Below are 18,924 nucleotides of genomic sequence, written 5' to 3'. Positions count from 1 at the left end.
TTTCTGGCACATAGCCTGGCCTCTGTGCCCTAGCAACTCTAATCCCCACAGCTGCCTTCTACTCCTCATCCCCTTCCCTAGCAGAAGGCCTGTTTCCTCAGAAGGCATGGCATCTGGGTGACTGCAGGAGGCAACATCTGCTGTCCCCTCCCTGGTGAGACACCATTTTTCTCAAGCTGGTCTCAGCCAGCTCTCTTCTGCCCTCTTCCAGAACGTCACTTTAAAGGTCTCTGTTGAGAAAGGGGGGGGGGGGAGACAGGAATGTCATTTTCCCAAGTCTTGGACCATTTTGAGGTTTGTCCCTCCAAAAATCATGCAAAACGTACAGCTTAAAGCAGCCCATCAGGGAGTCAGGCATGATGGCTCATGTCTTTAATTCTAGTACCTGGGAAGTTGAAGTAAATTGATCTCTCTGGGTTCAAGGCCAGCCAGGGCTACATAGTAAGCTTGTCTCAAGAGAAAGATAAAGAGATACAAAACTGCCTACCAGGAACCCAGCATTTCTTCCCTGGTGCTCCTAACCCCCATCTCACTGCCACTCGGTCTCATGGGAGGGAGGCCCTTCCACCACTCCTCCCTGGGGACCTCCCCCCTGCCACCCTACTGTCTGCTCCCTAGCAGCCATAAGCCACCTTGTTGGTAGAGACTCACTCTGATAAAACTGCTTAGTCCCCACAAACATCTCTTCACTCCTCCCTCCATCCTCAGACCCCAAGGCAGCAATGGCAGATATTGATATCAACCTCTTTATTAGGCAGTAGGAAAGGGGATGTGCCCACTCTGCTGGGAAGGGAAGACCCCCTGTAGTGGTTTGAACCCACGGAGTTCAGTTCTGAGCAGGGCCAACTGGTCAGAAACAGGAGGTGAAGCAGGCACCCAGCCTTCCTCCCACGCCTGAGCACCGCTGACATCACTCTTCCTCTTCCTCTTCCTCTTCCTCCAGAGGTGGTCGATTCCGCTTGAAGAAGCCAGCCTGGGGGTGGGGTGGGGTGGGGTGGGTGGGGTGGGGGTGGGGCACAGGAGCTGGGATCAGGCACATAAACAGGGTACACACCCCAGAGAATCGATGAGGGAGTCTGCTAGAAACCAGCTGCCTCAAAACCCTGGAGAGATGGCTCAGAGGTTAAGAGCACTGGCTGCTCTTCCAGAGGACCTCAGTTCAATTCCCAGCAACCACATGGTGGCTCACAACTGTCTGTAACTCCAGTTCCAGGGGATCCAACATCCTCACACAGACATGAATGCAGACAAAACACTAATGTACATAAAATAAAATAGAATCTTTAAAAAAAAACAAACAAATCATGCAATGGAGTTGTATCCCCAGCATGAGAAAGGGAATTTTTTAAATTGGGAGATGTTTCCTCCATAAATTAAAAAAAAAGAAAAAACCTACACTGTATTTATATTTGTGTCTGTCTCTTTGGAGGTCAGAGGGTAACTTTTTTTTCTTTTTTTTTTTAAGACTAATTATAGTGTCCTGTCTGCACATATGCCTACAGGCCAGAAGAGGGCGCAGATTTCACTACAGATGGTTGTGAGCCACTGTATGGTTGCTGGGAATTGAACTCATGACCTCTGGAAGAGCAGTCAGTGCCCTTAACTGCTAAGGCATCTCTTCAGCCCCCAGAGTGTAACTTCCAAGAACCGGTTTTCTCCCTCTACTATATGGGTCCCAGGGTTAGAACTCAGGTCATTAGACTTGGTGGCAAGTATGTTTTTCCCCTGAGCCATCTCAACAGCCTCTGTTTTGTTTTTGTGAGGCAAAATCTCATGCACCCCAGCTGGCCTAGAACTTGCTGCATAGCCTGTGCTCTTAAACACTTAGGATGACATCTTTGTCACCATTCTCCGATTTAATTTTTCTGCCTGTGCCTAACTCATGCCTTTGTTCCCCAGCTCACAGAAATGAGTGACCCTCTCAGGAGCCAGGTCTAGAACCTTCAGCCTCCCATTTTGCTCAGGGGTAGGATAGTGCTGAGTACTGTCATGGCTACCTTCGGCTGTCACCTTGACACAAACCTAAAGTCACTTGGGAAGAGGAAACCTTAATTGAAAAATTACCCAGGTCAGCTGGGCCTGTGGCACAAGCCTTTAAATCCAGCACTCTGGAGACAGAGGCAGACAGATCATCTCTAAGTTTGAGACTAGTCTGGTCTATAGAGCTAGTTCCAGAACACCCAGGACTACACAGAGGAACCCAGAGTCAAAAAACAAAAATTACCCAGATCAGATTGGCCTGTAGCCATGCCTTTGAAGCATTTTCTTTTATAAAAAATGTAATTATTTTTATTTTATGTATGTGTACGGGCATTTTGATTTTGCCTGCCTGTGTGTCTGTGCACTGCATGCAATGCCTGGCACTAAAGAAACACGAGGAAGCTGACAGATCCCCTGGAACTGGAGTTAAGTAGGGTTGTGGCCACTATGTAGGTGCTGGAACAGAACACTGGTCCTTTGGAAGAACAGCCAATGCTCTTAGCCCACTCATCCTTACAGCCTCTGTAAGACGTTTTCTTAATTGCTAATAGATGTGTGTGTGCGTGGGTGGGTGGGGGGAGCAGCCAGCTGTGGGTGGGGCCAAGAAAGGCAGGCAAGAAAGCAAGCCTGTGAGCTGCTGTCCTTCAATGATGTCTCGACTTCAGTTCCTGCCTCTGCTTCTCTCGCCGACTGCAGGGTGCACGACGAAACAATCCCTTCCCACCCCAAGTTCCTTTTAGTCATGGCGTTTTATCATGGCAACAGAAACGGCAGGGGGTGAGCCCTGCCCATATCCGTCAGGAAGTTCTCATTCTGAGGGCAGGCTTGTTTCCTCCGACTTCCTAACAGTGGGGGAAGGGGTCTGAAGACCAGAGGGTTTCAGGTGCCCGGCTAGTGGCGATGGGAGGGACTTGGCCCGGCACAAGTCCTCAGAAAAAGGACATTCTAATAGTGGCTTGTGTAGATGAGACGGTGACCCCCCCCCCGGGAACTCTGTGCCCCCTTCCAGCCTCACCTTCCACATGGCCAAAACCAGCAGGGTGAGCAGCAGCAGGCCGCCCAGCACTCCCACCAGCACCCACCAGAGAGGAATGGCCCTCTCCTCCAAGGCCAGAAGCAGCTGGGTCTGCACCTGAGGACCAACCGGATGTCACTCCAGGGGGCCTGTGACCAGAGAGGAGGATGCCCAGCCAAGCCATCTCCTAGTAACCAGACCTCAGTCCTACTGGGAGCCCGCCCCTCAACCTCAGACGGACTTCGTCCTTCAATCCAGCGAGGCCCCGCCCCCAGCCCTGGCGAGCCCCGCCCCTCGGCCCTGGCGAGGCCCCGCCCCTCGGCGCTGGCTGGGCGCCGACCGCTGGAGAGCTGGGGTCGCTCACCAGAGCTTGTCCGCTAGGCAAGCTGAGCACCGGCACCGAGTAGGGCAGGGAGGAGACGTTGAACCAGGCGTGCGACTGCAGCACAAACTGCTCCTGCGGCCTCTGTAGGGGGCGGGGGTGACAGTCGCTTACCGCAGGCGCTCGAGGCCAGGAGGTGGCCGCAATCCAGGCCCGGGGCTCCCAGCTTCTGAGTTCCGCCCGCCCCAAGGTAAAAAGCCTGTGTAGAAACCTGCGGAAGCCCGGAGCAAGCTGCTGCCCCGCCCCGACAGGCCCGGCCACCCGCGTCCAACCCCACCTGGCGGAGGGTGGGCAGCCCCAGCACGGCCTGCACCGTGACCATGGCTCGCTGCCCTCGTGCCATCTCCCGCAGCTCGCACTCCACCACCGTACAGGGCGCCGAGTCGTTGCAGCTCTGAGGGGGACGGGTTATAAGTGCCCAGGCCCTCCTGCCAATCATGCCCCATCAATCAAGGACCCAACACAGAGAGCCAGGGGGGGGTCAGGAAGCGCCGCTCTCGGGCCGAGCCTCTGATGGGTTTCTCTATATTCTGTTTGCTCAACATTCCCAGGGACACTGGGGCGAGGCCCGAAGGCAGGGTCACCCACAGCCTGAAGTACTCGGTGTTTTTTGTGATATTGCGTTGGCTTTTTTTTTTTTTTTTTTTGGACAGGGTTTCTCTGCGTAACAGCCCTGGCACTCGCTCTGTAGACCGGGCTGACCTCGAACCCAGAGAGATCCTCCTGCCTCTGTTGGGATTAAAGGCGTGCGCCACCAGGCCCGGCTTGCTTTGGCATTTCTTTAGAGGAAAATTTAAAAAACAAACAAACACCCCAGTGTCCCCTAGCCCATTCTGCCAAGTGCCAGTCCAGCATCACACCCGTACCGCTCCCCCTGCTCCCCGTCTCCTCTGGCTCCCGAGGGCCCCAGCTGGAGCCCGCCGAGCCTTCTCACCACCAGAACCGGGTCTTGCTGCCCTGGCAGCCTGGGTTCCTGCAGGAACGCCTGTCTGCGCTCGCGATGGTGATGGACCGGGAGGAGGGAGGGGCTGGGAGTGGGTAGCCTCCAGTCCAGCTGGGGGGGGCAAAGGCACAGTGAATTCGCTTCCAGGGTCTGAACCCACACCCACACCCTGCTCTGGCTGTTGGTCTGGCATCTATCCCCTCACAGCTCCTTCCCTCGCCTAGAGCCTCACCTTCAGAGGCTTGAGGGTTGGCTGTGAGGAGCAGAGGAGACCTCCCTGGGGCTTCACGTCCAGAATGTAGAGCAGGTCCGAGGCCTGGGACTGGCTGGGAAAGTGGATGACGAGGAGGAGGTCATTCACAGCGCCAGGGCCATTGTTGTGGACCTGAGGGGTGGGAGGGGTCGAGAGGTGGAGTGCTGGTGGTGGCTCAGCTGCCAGCCTGCAGTTCCCAGTACCTCCCTCACCCCACCCAGTCTTACCCAGAGGCTCCTCCCTACCTCATAGGTGTGTTCCACCCTGGGGACCCAGCTGTCCGAGTCATCCTGCTCCCTGTCGCCTTCTTCTGCCGCCACCACCAGGGACAAAGGGAAGGAATTCCTGCAAGTGTCCAAGCCCCTAGAGTGTGGTGGATCCTCCCAGACTCCGCAAACTTTACCCTTTTGTTTTATGAGATACCGGGGATGGGAGCCAGGGTCTCCCAAGTGCTAGTCATGCATCATACCCATAAACCACACCGCACCTCCTCCTCCCGCTGCCATTTCCCTCCCCCTGCCCGGCCTCTCACCCTCGAAGCTCTACTGTGGCCTCAGCCTGGACTGCCACAGGCAACAGCAGAACCTTACTGTTGGGATTCTGGCTGTTCTTGCTGGAGGGAAGAAGAAATGAGGGACACCAGCCTTTCTGTGTGGAGGGGTTTCTGCACGAGGGGCAGGTGGAGGAAGGGCTGTGACAGCCATGCGGCCCTGCTCACTACCTCCTGATCTGAAGCTGGAAGGACACATAGTGTCCTGCTTCTTCCAGGTTCTCCACGCTCACCAGCATTCTGATTCCAATCTGGAAGGGAAGGGGGACTGAAGTCACTACCCCACTGTCACTCTGAGCCCAGTCCTCCCCCTCCAGAGTCACCATTCTTACCCCACCTCCACACCCCCAGGAGCCTGCCCACCCTAGGATGAAGCTAGAGTTGGAAGACCTCCTGACTCCCACCTGAGACATCCCCCACACCTGGCTGTCACCAGGCCCACACCATGGAGGTCTTACCCGGGTGTCCTTCTTCATGGGGTTGCCCAGCTCGCACAGTGTCACCTTGGTCTCATTCTCCTTCTTCTGGGTACAGATGAGCCTCTCAAAGCCCTGGGGGAGAGAGTCACAGACAGGTGGAAAAGAGCAGGCATATGCAGTGGCGTGCCTGACATGTCTGCTATAAATTACATCAGCAGAATAAAGCCAGGCACGGCACCTTTAATCTCAGTACTCGGGAGGCAGAGACAGGTGGATCTCTTGAGTTCAAGTCCAGCCTGGTCTACAGAGCAAGTTCTAGGACAGCCAGAGCTACACAGAGAAACCTGTTTTAAACAAATCAAACCAAGCAAAAATCTGTTCAGTGCTGCAAGTGGTTCAGTTGGATAACGGGGCTTGCCACCAAACCTGACAACCTCAGTTCAATTCCTAGAGCCCACATGGTAGAAGGAGACAACTGACTCCCATGGGTTATCCTCTGACCCCTCCACATGCGCACTGTGGTGAAAGTGTTTGCACACATAGACACCGAAGTAATCTGTATATATAATATATATACACGTGTATGTGTGTATATATAATACATATGTTATATAACTGTGTGCGGTGGCTCATGCCTATAATTTCAATACTTGGGAGGCTGGGGCGGAATATCAAGAGGCCAAGGCTGTCCTGGACTGTCCTGGGCCAGTCTTGACTTCAGAGTGAGACTTGTTCTCAGAAGATAAAACATTGTCCTGGGGAGCTGGCTCAGTAAAGTGCCTGCTGTGTAAGCATGGGGTCCTGAGTCTGACACCCAGGACACACAGAAAAAGCAGGGTTTGCGGGCACATGCTTGTGATCTCATCACCAGGGAGGTGGAGGAAGGAGGTTTCCTGGGACTCATGACCAGCCAGTCTGGCTGAATCGGTGAACTTCAGGTTCAGACTGTGAGAAACTTGTCTCAAAAAAGTAAGCAAATAAAAACAAGATGAATGGCCTGGTGTCGGCGCACACCTTTAATCCCAGCACTCGGGAGTCAGAGGCAGGTGGATCTCTGTGAGTTCGAGGCCAGCCTGGTCTACAGAGTGAGTGCCAGGATAGGTTCCAAAGCTACACAGAGAAACCCTGTCTTGAAAAACAAAAACAAAAACAGGGGCTGGAGAGATGGCTCAGTGGTTAGGAGCACTGACTCTTCCAGACCAGGGTTCAATTCCCAGCACCCACATGGCAGCTTACAACTGTCTGTAACTCCTGTTCCAGGGGATCCAATACCCTCATGAAGACATTCATTCATGAAAGCAAAACACCAATGTACATAAAATAAATAATTACAAAACTACTTTTTTAAAAAAAGAAAAAAAAGAAAGAGAACAAAAACAAACAAACAAAAACAAGATGAATGACACTTGAAGAATGACACATAAGGCTGACCTCTGGCTTCCACTGACATCATGTATACTCTTATTTTTTTCCAAGACAGGGTTTCTCTGTGTAACAGTCCTGGCTTTTCTGAAACTCACTTTGTAGACCAGGACTCACCGAGATCCTCCTGCCTCTGCCTCCTGAGTGCTGGGAGTAAATGCGTGCACCACCACTGCCTGGTCATCATGTATACTCTTGCACACTTGTGCACATATGAACACACAAACATTGAATTTAAGTTGATTTTAAAAATTTCTCTGTAAGTGCCTGCCAACATTAGGGGAAAAGATTAAGCTAGCAAATTGTATGTGGTTGTGTGTATATGTGTGTAAATGTGGAAACCAGAGTTGATATTGGTATCTTTCCCCAATAGCTATGTTTATTTATTTATTGAGGCAGGGTCTCATGGATGTGGCTAGCCCACCTGGCCAAAGAGCTTAGGGTTATACCAGTCATCAAATCCCCTGCACTAGGTAGGGTTCCAGGCTCACACTGCCGTGCCTGCCTTTCCCCAGGGGAATTCAAACCCAGGTTCTCTACTTTACCTAAAGCCATCACCCCAGCTCCCCAGCAGATGTTAATGGGGTTCCAGTTAACACTGGCCTCCTGAGCCTTCTGGTGGTTTTGTAACAGGGTTTTTCAAATGTGTACCAGCGTGTCTCCCATGTACATTACACCTATATGCGTTGCAGTGCAATGCTGAAAACTTCATGCATCTTTACAGCAAAGCATAAGAGCAGCAAAGCTTTAGGTGTGAGGCCAGAGTCCAGGCTCTCACACCTGCTGCCTGCTGGCTCTGTCCCGGGGTGGCACCTCACCTCAACATTGCTGACAGCCCGCATGTAGTGGGCACCTGGAGGCAAGTGCACAGCCAGCTCCGCCTCATAGGCTCCCTCGCCCTCATTGGCTGCATCGATCTTCAACTCCAAGATGTTGTCAGCACCAATTAGAAGTGGGGAGTCCCCGCTGTGTGTGCAGGGGTGCTTGGTTTAGGACTAGAGGCCAGGAGGAGGGGAGGGGACTCAGGTGAGGCGTGGGTCTCCTGGGGCACGGAGGGACAGGGTAGGTAGAGTGGGGGACCCTCTCACACAGTAGCTGTGAGCTGGAGCTGCGGCACACACAGGTCGTCTTCCCCACAGTCCAGGATGATCCGGGTCTAGGGGACACAATAGGATGTGTGGTTAAGCTGAGGGCTTGTGAGGTTGAGGGGTCACCTCGGAGCTCAGAGAACAACAGTGGCTCCAGAGATCCCTTCAGTAGGGGGTGAAATGTGTGCAAAGGTTAGGATGACACCAAAGTTCTGGTGATAGCAGGGTTTTTGAATCTACAAATAATGTTTGGGGGACACTGAAATTTGGAGTTTCATCAGGATTTAGGGGTAACTTCAAGGTTTGGGGTTCATGGTTACAACTAATCCCTGATCTTAATCCCCCTACCAGGGATCTTGTGCCCTTCTTGCTTGTCCCACTGTCCCCTACCTGCTCCTGGACATGGGTTTCTCCATGCAACACCACAGCAGGGTCTACTCCAGTCTCTTCTGGGGGCAGCGACACGTTGAGGCTTAGCACAATAGGGCTCAGCTTGTCCCGGAAGTCGGCCTCGTCCTAGCAGATGGCAAGAGTCTGGCTATCCTGCTGCTGTGCCCACACCCTTTGCTGGAGCCCAAGGGCTGTTTGAGCTGCCTGCGGAGAGAACCCTGAACACCCAGCCCGTTCTAGCCTGAGCATACTCTAAGGAAGGCCCTGATGGTGTGGCAGGTAGTTCCGTTTTTTCCACCCAGGCTTAGGCTGAGGGTGAGGCTCGACTGTTGAGAATCCAGCAGGAGCACTCGGCGGCCTTGACTGGGCTTCTGCAGGTCAAGCTGCAGCTCTGCCTTTAGATCTGCAGGCCAAGCAAACGGGAAAGATTTAGGTCTCCCTCTAGTGGGGACAGCCAGACCTCCTCCCTTCCTCCAGCCACTCACCCAGCTTCTGAGGAATGTAGTGCCCCGTGGCTCCCACACACATCTGGATGTTGAAGCTGCAAAGATGAGAGCAGGTTTTAGGATTGGGGCCTCTCTAAGGTCCCAAACCCTGCCAAGTCTGTGACCTCCACCTCCTCACCAGCTGACTGGTGTCTGGGTCTGTTGCAGGACACAGTTCTTCAGGGTGGGATTCAGGGAGTCTTGAACCAGCAACTGGACAGTGGCCAGCACCACAGGCTGAGTTCTGATGGGATCAGAAGAGGCTCACCATTGTCTCCTTCCTGGCCCAGCCTCCTCCTCTGATGTGGCCCTTCCCCCCCTAGCCAGTGCTCACCTGTACACAGCTACTTTGCTAACCCCGTACGCTCCCACAATCAGGTCTGTAGGCATAGAGAGAAGGGTCAAAAGTGGCCAAAAAGTCCTCCACACCATCCGCTCCTAGAGGTTCCGCCCCCTAACCCCAGCATCCCAGCCACACAGACAAGTTAGAGCCCACAGCAGCTGCCAGGTCAGATATGAACCCCCAGCTGTTCTCTCCACATTTCCAGCAAGTGCTCAAAAGCCTGTCTTGACTGGCTGGATACAACCCACAGGCACCTGGGTATCCATTGTCATCGATGTCTACAGCACCACGAAGGGAGAAGCCAAAGGCAGAGCCTCTGGGGAAGGGGCTGTCCAGGACCTGGGAGGGGCGTGGAGTCAGCCCCTCACTCTGACCCAGGAACACCAGCACTTGGCCCTGACCACTGGGTCCCCCATAGGGGGCAGCCACAGCAACATCTGGAAAGAAAGAGTGTGGCTATTTGTGATTGAGTCTGCCCCAGGGGATGCTGCCAATTGCCCCTGAGTCTTCTCTAGGGAGGCCCTGGGACAACAGGAGAAGAGTACAAAGTCTATATTGAAGAGACAGGAGAGAAATCAGTCAAGTATTAACAATTGCTATAAAAGCTCCAGCAGTCCTCACTGTCCATCGAGGGAAATGTACCAACAAGATTCCATTTACTCCCAACAACTGGGTGTTGTTATCCTGTTCACTATTATTGTTAGTTTGAGACAGGGGTTTTTGTTTGTTTGTTTTTTGGTTTGGTTTGGTTTGACTGAGATAGGGTTTCTCTTTGTAACCCTGGCTGTTCTGGAACTTGCTATGAAGACCATGCTGGCCTCAAACTCACAGAGATCGGCCTGCCTCTGCCTCCCTGTGTTGGGATTAAAGATGTTCGAAACCTGGGGGCTGGAGAGATGGCTCAGAGGTTAAGAGCACTGACTGCTCTTCCAGAGGTCCTGAGTTCAATTCCCAGCAACCACATGGGGGCTCACAACCATCTGTAATGAGATCTGGTGACCTCTTCAGGCCTGCAGGCATACATGCAGGCAGAACATTGTATACATAATAAATACAATCTTAAAAAAAACGAAACAAACAAACAAAAACAACTTATGGAGGGCACCGTAGGGACCAGAAGATCACTGGTGAGGGGCAGGGTATGAAGCGAGGTGAAAACCTCAGCAGGCAAGACAGACAGCTCTCTCACCAGTGTGACTGTGAAAGGAAAAGGGGAGCCATCGTGGAATGAGGATGGGACAGCTAGATGAGGGTCCCTGTGACGCCTGGGAATGCAGACACTCCATCCAGAGGCAGGAGATACCGATTCAAAGGTCACATAGAGAAAGCAGGAAGAGAGTGAGCAATAGGGCCCCTTAAGGAAGGAAACCGAATTGACAGCTTGGAAGACTGGAGAAAGTTAGAAACAAGTGCTGTGAGGAAATCCACAAGATGGTTGGGAGACCCCCAGGGTCCCAAGGAAGGCTGGCAATTAGGAGGCCACAGTGCCCATCTGCTCTGCATCTCCTGCCACCCTGAGCTGAATTAACTCCAGATAGAGTCTGACCAGGCTGATCCGAAACTGGCCATGGGGCAAGAATCAAATGGTCAGTAAATCCATGAAGACCAAAACCAGGACAGATACGAGGCCAGGGACTCGAGGACACCATTGTGGTCAGAGGCCTCTGTTTTGTTTTTGTTTTTTGAGACAGGGTCTCCTTGTGTAGCCCTGGCTGGCCTGGAACTCACAGAGATCCACCTGCCCCTGAGTCCTGAAGGCTAGGATTAAAGACTTTTGTTTGAATTATGATTATGGTGATCAAGAAAATTGCAAAGACATACTGTAAACAAAATCAGAAGATAAAGGGAAGATGGTTAAAACACACAGACACACGTGATCCTAAACTGGTCATATATGAAAAGGACTCAGAAAATAATGAGACTGCTAACAGACACACTCTCAAGACACTTGGGTTGAGAGACCTATGATGTGGCTGTGAGTTTGTTGGCATGGTGAAGCTGAAACAGAGTTAGCATCTGGGAAATAGGCTTCAGCTAGTTTTTATTTGCTTTTCAGTTTGGTTTTGTGTTTTGAAATGGAGTCTCACTATGTAGCCCTAACTGGCCTGGAACTCAATATGTATACCAAGCTGGCCTTGAACTCACAGAGATCTACCAACCTCTGCCTCATGAATGTTGATATTAAAGGTGTGCACCAGCACACCAGGCCTACTTTTTTTTCTTCCATTACTGGGAATTGAATCTAGGACCTCACACATACTAAGAAGTTTGCTGCCCCAAGCTGGGCTCAGTTATTTAATCTTCTTAGAAAATGGGAATTAAGGGAAGGGTTGTAGCTGAGCTAATACAGAGCTGGCCTAACATGCCCAAAGCCTCACACAGCATAAGTCAAGTGTGGTGGTGCCCATAGTACCAGTCCTTCTAGCACAAGGGATATGGAGACAGGAGGAGGACTAGAAGTTCAAAGTCAGCCTCAGTTACATAAATAAGTAGAGGCCAGTTTGTGACATATACCACCCTGTCTCATGGGCATGGTTTTGAACATTTTTTTAAAGATTTTATTTATTTATTATGTATACAACATTGTACTTCCACGTATATCTGCACACCTGTTTGTTTCATTTTTGAGACAGGGTTTCTCTGTAGTTTTGGAGCCTGTCCTGGAACTCATTCTTTAGACTAGTCTGGCCTTAAACTTACAGAAATCCACCTGTCTCTGCCTCTCGAGTGCTGGGATTAAAGGCATGTGCCACCACTGCCCGGCTAGTTGGTAGGTTTTTTGAAAGAGGGAGTTATGTATCCCAAGCTGCTCTCCAGCCTCTTAGGTAGCAGAGGGTGACCTTGGGCTTCTATCCCTCCTGCCTCTGCTTCCTAGGTGCCAGGATTACTGGTATGCACTGCCACACTGGCCTGTGTTGGTTCTTGTCACTGCCACCAATGAGCTCATTCTTGCTAAAGGCCATGATGTTTTCCCAGTCCCACCTAAATGGACTGAAAGAGGAATGAGGGGGCCACTTGGCCCATTCCTTCCTCCTGCTCCAAGTACTCTCTCTTAGAGTTTTGGGCCACCAATCTCATGGTTTCTCTCCCAGCTGTTCAAACTCTGTTTCCCACAGTCACCTTCTCGGTGGTCCCTAAATGTTCTTACTTCCCAGGGTTCTACTCTGGGCCTCTTCTTATCACACGGGCTCTGGATCCCATCCACTCTTCCTAGTTCTCTCTCTCTCTCACCCTCAGGCCTCTCTGGCGGAAATGCGGAAAGCCACAGTTCTCAGTTCTCACCTAACACCCCCAAGCCCTTCAAACCCATCTAACCTAGATCTGAACTCCAGACCTCCTGGCTCCCCACTCCCACTCAACCTCCTTCTCTTCTTGACTCCAAATTCCATTTCCCATCCACCTTAATAGTCCCAACCCCAAATATCTGTAAAGTCATCCAATCGCTAACTCCAGTCTCCATCATGCTGAGATTGAGACAAACCGTCCTAAAAGGATTCCCTGAACTCTGGTACCCATTTTCCAGTCGGCAGTCAAGCCTTCCTGGGCTCCTGCTGCCCAAGGTCTCAGCCTCCCTCGTACTGGAACTGCAGGGTACTCCACCCATCTGCCCTAAACCCATCCTTTTGTTAGGGCTATTAGTGCTCTTAAGGTCAAACACAGCAGCTCTTCCACTCACCATTATAGCCATCTCGGTTGAGGTCACCCAAGGGTGCTATGGCAGATCCAAATCTCCCATAGAGCTGAGTGCCGGTCAGCAGGTGAGTGGGCTTGTCCAGAATATGGGGGCCCTGAGGTTGCATAAACAAGTACACACGGCCCACCTCGGCCAGCTTTCCGTCTGCCCTGTGCTCCATATAGAGTGGAGCCCCCACCAGTAAGTCATCCCTCCTGTGGACCACATGGGCAAGGTTAGGTGCAGCTGAGCTAGGAAGATACCAGGAATGAGGGCAGTTCTGGGCCACCCTTGGGACAAGAGAAGGGTAACTCCTGTTGCTGGCAATTGAGGACCCAACTGGGTAAGGGTAGGGCATTCATTCCCTCTTCTCACCCATCCCCATTGACATCAGTGACTGCCACAGAGTGCCCGAAATACGAAGCCATCTACAAGATGAAGAGCGTTTCAGTTTGTGTTTCTGCACGCGGCACCCTGCTAGACATTACCCGCATATCCCAAGAACCGTCTTGAGGGTGTGTGTTTTAATACCCTGATTTTGGTCACTGCCACCGCCCTCACCTGCTCTCCACGAAGCTGGTACAGCCGCTGGTAGTAGGAGTCCAAAATTTCCACCTGTATGGAGGAACACACCCAAGCGCGTCATTCACGTTTCCTCAGTGGCTTCCCACTCTCATTGCGAAAGGGTAGGGTGCTGGCGAATGTGGGGGAGTAAACAAGATGACTAGGGTCAAGGGTTTGGTGGGAGAGCGGGCACTTACCGCTCCCAAGGTCGAGCTCCAAGTGGGGGCACCCATTATGTACTCTGTGAAAAGCCAGGCTCAGCAAATCAGATCCTCAGTCCCGACTTATTCCATCCTCACATAGGGACCCCGGGGGAATTGTGCAGAGGTGCTCCTGCCCCAGGACTCCTCTTGTAGAGGTGATCCTGCCCCAGGACTCCCCTAACTGCATTCCTTGCCTGTAGTGCTCGGATCCCCATCGAACTCGCCCACGGCCACCGAGTACCCTGAAAGCACAGCACAGCTTAGTGTTTAAGGCAACGAGGAAGACCTCGGTCAGGAAAGGAGGGTCATGAGAAGCGAGGTTATCAGCACAAACTGCATTGTGCAGGTGGGAAAACGGAGGCGTGCCCAAGATCTCACTTGAGTCCAAGGAGAGAAGGGTGAGCCAGTTTGGATGGGAGTTGAACAAGCGTGGTGGAAGAGGCAGGAACAGGGGGCGGGGTGCCTTTGTGCTGGGGTTGACTAGCTAAGATTGGCATAAAGGCACGAACAGGGGCCTGGGAAGCCTGGAAAGGAGATGCCAAGGTTACCCTGGTAGCTGTAGAAGTACGCTGGGTTGCCGGAGTCGAAGGTGTAGTGCTGACTGGGTAAAGGCCACAAAAGGGTACCCGGGCGGTAACTAGAGATGATACTCGAAATTGGAACCCGAGCCAGGAGACCTAGGAAGGGCACAGGGACAGGAGGTGTGGGGCACCAAACGCCTGGGTCTCCCCAAACCACGGAGATGGGAGAGAGTTGGAATACTGGGCACACCTACCTAAATAAAAGTAGCCGCCGGGGGCCCCAAGTACTAGCTCCCCATCCTGAAAGGGAAGTCCTGGTCATGAGAGGGTCCTCTATCCTGGGAACAACCCTAAACCACTTTGCCTGCACATTCTTTTTTTTTTTTTTAAGATTCATTTATTATGTATACAGTGTTCTGCCTGCATATATATATATATATATATATATATATAATATATATATTATATATATATCTGCCTGCATGCAGCATAGGGCACCAGATATCGTTATAGATGGTTGTGAGCCACCGTGTGGGTGCTGGGAATTGAACTCAGGACCCATGGAAGAGCAGCCAGGGCTGAAGAGCCATCTCTCCAGCCCTGCCTGCATATTCTTTTGTTTGTTTTTAGAGACAGGGTTTCTCTGTGTAGTCCTGGCTGACCTGGCACTCGCTCTGGAGACCAGGCTGGCGTCAAACTCAAGAGATCCACCTGCTTCTGCCTCCCGAGTGCTGGGACTGAAGGCATGCGCCAACATCGCACCATTCTCATTCTCCCCACCACCCCATCTCATTTTGAGACGAGTTTTACTTTGTAGCTCAGGCTGATCTCAAACTTGCTATGTACCCGGGGCTGGCCTCAGACTTGCTATGCAGACCAGGCTGACCTCAAACTCGCGAACCTCTAGGCTCAAGCTCCAGGGAGAGCTACTCTTGCCTGCGACTTGCCTGAGTCACCACAGAGCTGAAGCCGGCCTCACAGTGTCGCATGTCTTTGTCTACAAGAGGCAAATGGGGGTCAGCCCAAGGGGCGGCTCCGCGTGCTCCCGCTTTAGCCAGGAGTCCCGCGTGGGCAAGCAAAACGATGCGGGGCGGGGAGGGCGCGGAGGCGGGGCGCCCCGGGGGCGTGGCCTAGCGGAGGGGCCGGGCTCCCGGCGCGCGAGGTCGGTGGCGGGGTGGGGTTTGCAGCTAGCAGAGGGCGGAGCCTAAGGCGGAAGGGCGCCCACTTAAGCTTGAGTAAGCCGAGCTCGTGCTGTTGGCGCGGCAAGGCGAGAACTCGGCGCGACCGCCGCTTTGGAGCTGAGCCACGAAGCAGCCGCCTACTGGGGTCTTCTCTGCCTCGCGGTTCTTTTCCAGGACATTCCAGTGCTGCCAGGGGGCGCAGGCCTGGAGCAGAGTCGCAGGGGATTGGGGAAGGGCGCGATATTCTGGCTCCCCCCGCCCCCGCCCCCGCCCCCGTGTCATTTCTCTGGACTCGCTCCCTGTGACCTGTCCGCAGTGCCCACCACAATGACGTCATTCCAGGTGACCACCGACGCCCCAAGTCCTTGCCCGGTCTTGAAGGTCTGGAAAGTCTGGAAGCCTGCCTGACGGGTCTCGTCCCCTGGAGGGCACAAGAAAGGGAGGAGCTCCGGAGCCCCGCCCAGCACTTCCACCTGGCTCCGCCGCCCCCTCCGTGCCGGAGACTCACTTAGGTCGAAGGTCAACGGGGTGCAATTGCCGCCAGTGGCCTTCCAGGGGCACAGGAACACGCCGCCGGTCTCCTCCTGACTTGGGCTTAGGGCCCTGGGGGCGCCCACCACGATGGACACACTGCGTAGGAAGGCCGAGTGAGCACAGCTCGGGGTCCTTCCATCCTGCCCTGTGCCTGCCACCCCAGCAGAACCTGGAAGGAGGTGTGGCACAGGAGACACTGGGGCATCTTTCCTCACAAATACCCCATGAAGGCCAACCTCTTCATTTTAGGGGCAGCTGAAACTGGACTCTTAGGAAAGTCACCTGAGACTAAACCAGTTGGTTTGGTTTGGACGGGAAGGGTTTCATAGTCCTTGCTGAAAACGCCTGCTATGCTTCCAATAAGAACCAGACAAATCTTCTGCCTTGTCAAGCTTAATAGATGGCTTAGGGAGAGCTGTTCTGAATGGTGAAGGGTGCGGCGGGCTGAAGTGGGGATGTGGGATGTGTGATGCTGACAGACAGAGTTGAGGATCCTAGCAGACCGAAGTTTAAATCAGTTCTGCCTTATGTAAAGCAGGGGTGATATCAAGCAACTGCGCTGCTGGAAGAGTAAATGCAATAAATGTATGAGAAGGTATTCAGTACGCCCTCAGCCACATGCTTTTGTAAAAGTGTATTTGTTAATAAACACAGCATGCTTATTAAATTGTACCCATGGGACCAGAGCTTGGGGAAAGAGCAGCAGACCGAGGAAGGGGGGGAAGGAGTTGAACTGAGCTTCAGGCCCTGTGTGTTAACACTCGAGAGCTCTGAGGACAGGAGATTTTTGTTTGTCGTTTGTTTAATTATTTTATTTTTTCCATTTTACATATCAATCCCAGTACTCCCTCCCCTCATCTTGCTTCCCCCACCTTACCCTCTAGCACGGACCTGCTCCTCAGAGAGGGTATAGACTTCAGGGGGAGTCAACGAAGTCTGTCCCATCATGATGAAGCCTGACCAACTGCTCCCCCACCCCCCACCCCCGTGTTGAGCAAGGTAGCGAGGTATCTCTCCGTAGGAAATGGGCTCCAAAAAGCCAGCTCATGTACCAGGGATAGATCCTGGACCTACTTACTGCCGGTGGTCTCACAAACTGCCCAATCCACCCACTGTCACCTGCATTCAGGGGGTCTAGTTCAGTTCTATGCAGGCCCGGCAGCTGTTAAGTCTGGAGTCAGTGAGCTCCCACTAACTCTGGTCAGTTGTTTCTGTGGGTTTCCCCTTTATGATCTTGACCCCTTTGCTCATATTGTCACTCTTCCTTCTCTTCAACTGGACTCTGGTTTTGTTTTTTTGAGACAGGGTTTCTCTACGTAGCTCTGGCTGTCCTGGAACTCGCTCTGTGGCCTCAAACTCATAGGGATGCACCTGCCTCTGGCCCCCATTAAGGGGGAATAAAGCCAGATGTTGGTGGCGCATGCCTTTAATCCCAGCACTCGGGAGGCAGAGGCAGGCAGATCTCTGGGAGTTCGAGGCCAGCCTGGTCTACAGATCGAGTTCCAGGATAGGCTCCAAAACAATACAGAGAAACCCTGTCTCGAAAAGCCAAAAAAATAAAAAAATAAAATAAAGGAGAATAAAGGTGTGTGCCACCACACCCAGCTCAGGAGCTTTTATTTACTTGACAGTCTTGCTATGCAGGCCTGGTTATTTAGCTTATGGTAACCATCCTGCCTCAGCCTTCTGAGTGCTGGGTTTACAAGCATATGATGATTCTCAGTTACAGAATCATCAGAGTTGAGGCAAGCCCAGATCCCTCCCCCTTCACAGACAATCTCCGGATGCAAGACATCTTGGGATGGGGACCTGGCTTTTGATGAAATGGCTCTTTTAGGCAGAGGAAACGATTCCTTACACTTATCCTTGAGAGCAGTCTTTACTGTTCCCCAAACCTGAGCATCCCAGTGTCCATCACATTAAGTTACCCAGGATAAACACAGCTATGAAGATGACCCAGGAATATTAGAAGTTTGATCTCAAAACCTGATCAATGCCGACTGTTAGTAATCTATTACTTCTTTTCAAATACCTATAATTTGGACACTTGTATCTTTGCCAGCCAATTTCACATGAGTGGCTGAGGGTAAAGTGACAAAGTGAGGGACAAAGATGATAGCAACTTTTACCTTTTTTGTTCAATGATCATCTCCCATTGGTGTCCCTCCCCGGCACCCTCTCCTTCATTCCTGACAGGAGTTCCACCCAAACAGACACTAGACTTCACCTTGCTCAACCAGAGAGAGAGAGGCCACAGAGGCAATGATGAGGAGGCAGTCCTCTCAACACCCGTACCTTCCCTGGTGCTCACCTCCCGTGGTTGTCCTTGTGAAAGTCCACTGAAAATCCAAAGTGGCTGCCATTGGGACCTGCATAGACGGTGAACTTCACAGGGTCCAGGTTCAAGGCCCAGGCTGAAGGAACAGCACTAGGTCCCAAGAACAGTGGTGTCCACTGCAGGAGCCACAGGGCATGCCACGGACATGGAGCTTTAGCCATCCTCCTCCTTCTCCCCAAGCCTCCCAAACAGTAATGGGCCAGCTCTTTCCTCTGCCCTGAAGTTCCCACCACAGGAAGTTTCAGTTTATCAAACTGGAACTCAAAGTAACTGCTGAGCAGCAGGCATGGCAGAGGGCAACAGCCTCTAGACCACATGGTCTGTAGGATACCAGGAAGTGGGAGGCAATACCCTGCAGATGGAGGCTTATTGATGAAAGCCATGGCTCATCGCCTTTTCCCAGGACAGCCACCAAGACCTGCTGTTTCTGTTTCTAGGCTGCATTCCTAGAAATTCTTCTTTCTTTCTTTCTTTCTTTCTTTCTTTCTTTCTTTTCTTTTCTTTCTTTCTTTCTTCTCTCTCTCTCTTTCTCCCTCTCTCTTTCTCCTTTCTTTCTTATTTATTTACTTATTTTGGAGATGGGGTTCTCTGTGTAGTCCTGGCTGCGCTGGAACTCACTCTGTGGACCAGGCTGGCCTTG

General features: G+C 52.3%; 1 protein-coding gene across 1 annotated transcript; it reads right to left on the bottom strand.

Moving 5' to 3' along the window:
* Window positions 1–732: 732 nt before the first annotated feature.
* Itga2b (integrin subunit alpha 2b) lies at window positions 733–18,654 on the bottom strand. The gene is made up of 29 exons (XM_027427985.2): window positions 18,258–18,654; window positions 15,736–16,042; window positions 15,457–15,616; window positions 15,179–15,228; window positions 14,486–14,531; window positions 14,259–14,387; window positions 13,905–13,952; window positions 13,705–13,748; window positions 13,505–13,558; window positions 13,319–13,371; window positions 12,947–13,158; window positions 9,525–9,707; window positions 9,262–9,307; window positions 9,067–9,171; window positions 8,928–8,983; window positions 8,694–8,845; window positions 8,443–8,568; window positions 8,053–8,120; window positions 7,783–7,930; window positions 5,582–5,674; window positions 5,295–5,374; window positions 5,106–5,186; window positions 4,819–4,918; window positions 4,553–4,705; window positions 4,312–4,431; window positions 3,655–3,771; window positions 3,360–3,461; window positions 2,996–3,112; window positions 733–973 (listed from the first exon to the last, which is right to left on the bottom strand). Exons 1-29 carry the CDS (start codon window positions 18,599–18,601, stop codon window positions 911–913), a joined length of 3,357 nt encoding a protein of 1,118 aa, XP_027283786.2. The 5' UTR covers window positions 18,602–18,654; the 3' UTR covers window positions 733–910.
* Window positions 18,655–18,924: the final 270 nt, after the last annotated feature.

This window comes from Cricetulus griseus, chromosome 7 (assembly GCF_003668045.3).
Source record: "Cricetulus griseus strain 17A/GY chromosome 7, alternate assembly CriGri-PICRH-1.0, whole genome shotgun sequence".
In the NCBI taxonomy this organism is placed as follows: domain Eukaryota; kingdom Metazoa; phylum Chordata; class Mammalia; order Rodentia; family Cricetidae; genus Cricetulus; species Cricetulus griseus.
The sequence above is the reverse complement of the archived record's forward strand: the minus strand, read 5'-3'. Positions and strand labels throughout refer to the sequence as shown.